This window comes from Carettochelys insculpta, chromosome 2 (assembly GCF_033958435.1).
Source record: "Carettochelys insculpta isolate YL-2023 chromosome 2, ASM3395843v1, whole genome shotgun sequence".
Classification (NCBI taxonomy): Eukaryota; Metazoa; Chordata; order Testudines; family Carettochelyidae; genus Carettochelys; species Carettochelys insculpta.
The window spans coordinates 221366073-221368381 of NC_134138.1; the positions used below are offsets into that span (position 1 = coordinate 221366073).

A 2309-nucleotide genomic window follows, 5' to 3' on the forward strand; every position below is an offset into this window, starting at 1 on the left:
AGCTTGTCACCCGCTGGCGGTGGGCGCAGCCCTGCAGCCAGAGGGAAGGCTCAGCCCGGGGTGTAGCCGCTTGCTCGCTGGGGGGTATTTTCGGGGGGGGGGGGCTCTGGACGGTGAAGGGCAGAGAGCCCAGGAAGCGGCCTTGGCGAGCGGGTGGGGCCTGCAGGGCGCGCTCCACCCAAAGCCAGCAGGTGCCCCTGGGCGAGGGATGTTAGCAGGGAATCGATATGCGGCGTCACTCCCGCTGGGGAGGCGGGTTAGCAGCTCAGCGCCCCTAGGGCCGGGCATAGCTACAGAGTGTCGGTGGGGGCGAACTGAGGAGGGCTAATGCGAGGGGATCGGCAGGAAAAACACCCTGTTGTCCTCCTGGCGTGACTCCAGTGGGCTTCCGCGCCTGGGCCGGCGCTGAGCTCTTGCAGGGGCGGGCAGTGAAGAGCATCCTAGGCTCCTAGGGCTGGAAGGGACCTCGGGGGGTCATCGAGTCCAGCCCCCTGCTAAAGCAGGATCAACCCCCACGAAGTCATCCCAGCCAGGACCTTGTCAAGCCGGGACTTAAAAACCTCCAGGGATGGAATTGGCCAGAGCCTCGCTCCGCCTGCAGCGCGGGCAGAAGGACTCTCCCGTCAAGTGCTCTGCGCTTGGTTGGAACAAAGGGGCTTCCCAAGCTCCCTTCCCTGCCCCCTGGGCAGCTGTTTGAACTCTAGCCGGGGGCGGGGGAGCCGACTCCAACAGTTACTCCTGGGAATGCAGCCCGGGGTCCCCTCCAGTGCTTGCTTAAGCTAATGGAGATCCTGGCATTCAGCGCTCCTTGCGCTGGGATACAGGATAAACATTCCCCGGCCACCCTGTGCCGGCGGGTCCCCTCTTCAGAAGATCATTAAAAGCCTCGGCGCACTTGCCTGCCGTCAATTGCCAGGCGCCGGGGCGCGCAAGGTGCAGAGCCGGGCGGCCAGCCGGGAAAGGAGCCCAGCGGCCGGGGATCGGGCGCGGAAGACGGGGCCCAAGCGCTCAGCAGGGACGCGCAGGGAGGGCTGCCAAGCAGGACGGTCCCTGGGGGCTGGGACGAGCTGGGAGCGGCGGGGACCGCGCTCCTTGGCCCGGCCACGCGTCCCCCAGGGGCTGCCTGGCTCCTCTGCTCACCGGCTCCCGGTGGGAGCCCGCTAATCCCCTGAGCTGCCGGGCTATGCGGATGAATGGCCCTGCGCCGTGCGCCTGGGCTGCGACCAGACAAGCCCGCGGTGCAGTGAGGCAGCAGCCCGCAGCCGCTCCCCGGCCCGCGCAGCCCCGGGAGAAGCGAGGAACCACCGCGCGGAGCCCAGCCCATGGCCTATCCGGACGGGCTGGTGCTGAGTCTCGTGGCCGATCTCTCGCTGGGGCCCCCGGAGGGCCACCCCCGAGAGGGGCCCAGCCTGGACCTGTACGATTTCTCCGCCCGCCCTCCGTTTGGGGAGGCAGCCCGGGCTCTCCGGGAGGGGCTGGCCCGGGCCTGCTGCGCTGATGAAGAGGAGGAGGAAGAGGAGCGGGGCCGGGGCGCTTCTCTGCTGGGAAGACCCAGGAGAAAGCGAGTCATCACCTCCGCCCAGCGCCAGGCGGCCAACATCAGGGAGAGGAAGAGGATGTTCAACCTCAACGAAGCCTTCGATCAGCTGCGCAAGAAGGTGCCCACCTTCGCTTACGAGAAGCGGCTCTCCCGGATCGAGACCTTACGCTTGGCCATAGTCTACATCTCCTTCATGACTGAGCTATTGGCCAGCTGCCGCCAGCAGGAGGCGAGCTAGGGGGCCGATTCTCCGGTGCAGAAGGGGCACGGCCAGCTGCAGGCCCGGGCCACACGGGGGATCCTAGCGCGGGGGGGGAGGGGCAGTATCAAATCAAGGGGCGCTGGGGGAGGGGAGCAGGTGCCACCAGGGACTGGGGCGGTGGAAGAGAAGAGCGCGATGCTTTCCCTTTGCTGCTGCCCCCTGCTGCCGTTGGAAGCGCCCGGGACGCCCGGCGGAGGGCGAGCTGCTGCTTTCCAAGGGGGCAGGGGGGGGTGGCTGGCGGCTCCCTCTCGGCGCACGCACGTGGGCGAGGCTGGTGCGCGTCCCCCCCGGGAGAGTCAATGTCATGTGTCGCGCGCCCCCTGCAAGTGCAGAGCGGCCGCGTCCTTGGCCCGGGGCGGTCGCTGGCACAGCTGCCCCCGCCTGCTTGCCAACGGGCCGCGGGGAGGGGAAGGGGCCGGGCCGCGTGGGGGAGCCCAGCCGCCGCCAGCCCACGCTGGACAGCCCCGGGCTGCACGGTAGGGGTGGGCGCGCCGGGCGAGAGGGGAA

The 2309-nt window shown here is 69.2% G+C and overlaps 1 protein-coding gene across 1 annotated transcript; it reads left to right on the top strand.

Moving 5' to 3' along the window:
* Positions 1-1322: 1322 nt before the first annotated feature.
* On the top strand, positions 1323-1778 carry FERD3L (Fer3 like bHLH transcription factor). Its single transcript, XM_074986194.1, has one exon. It carries the CDS (start codon positions 1323-1325, stop codon positions 1776-1778), a length of 456 nt encoding a protein of 151 aa, XP_074842295.1.
* The last annotated feature ends 531 nt before the right edge of the window (positions 1779-2309 follow it).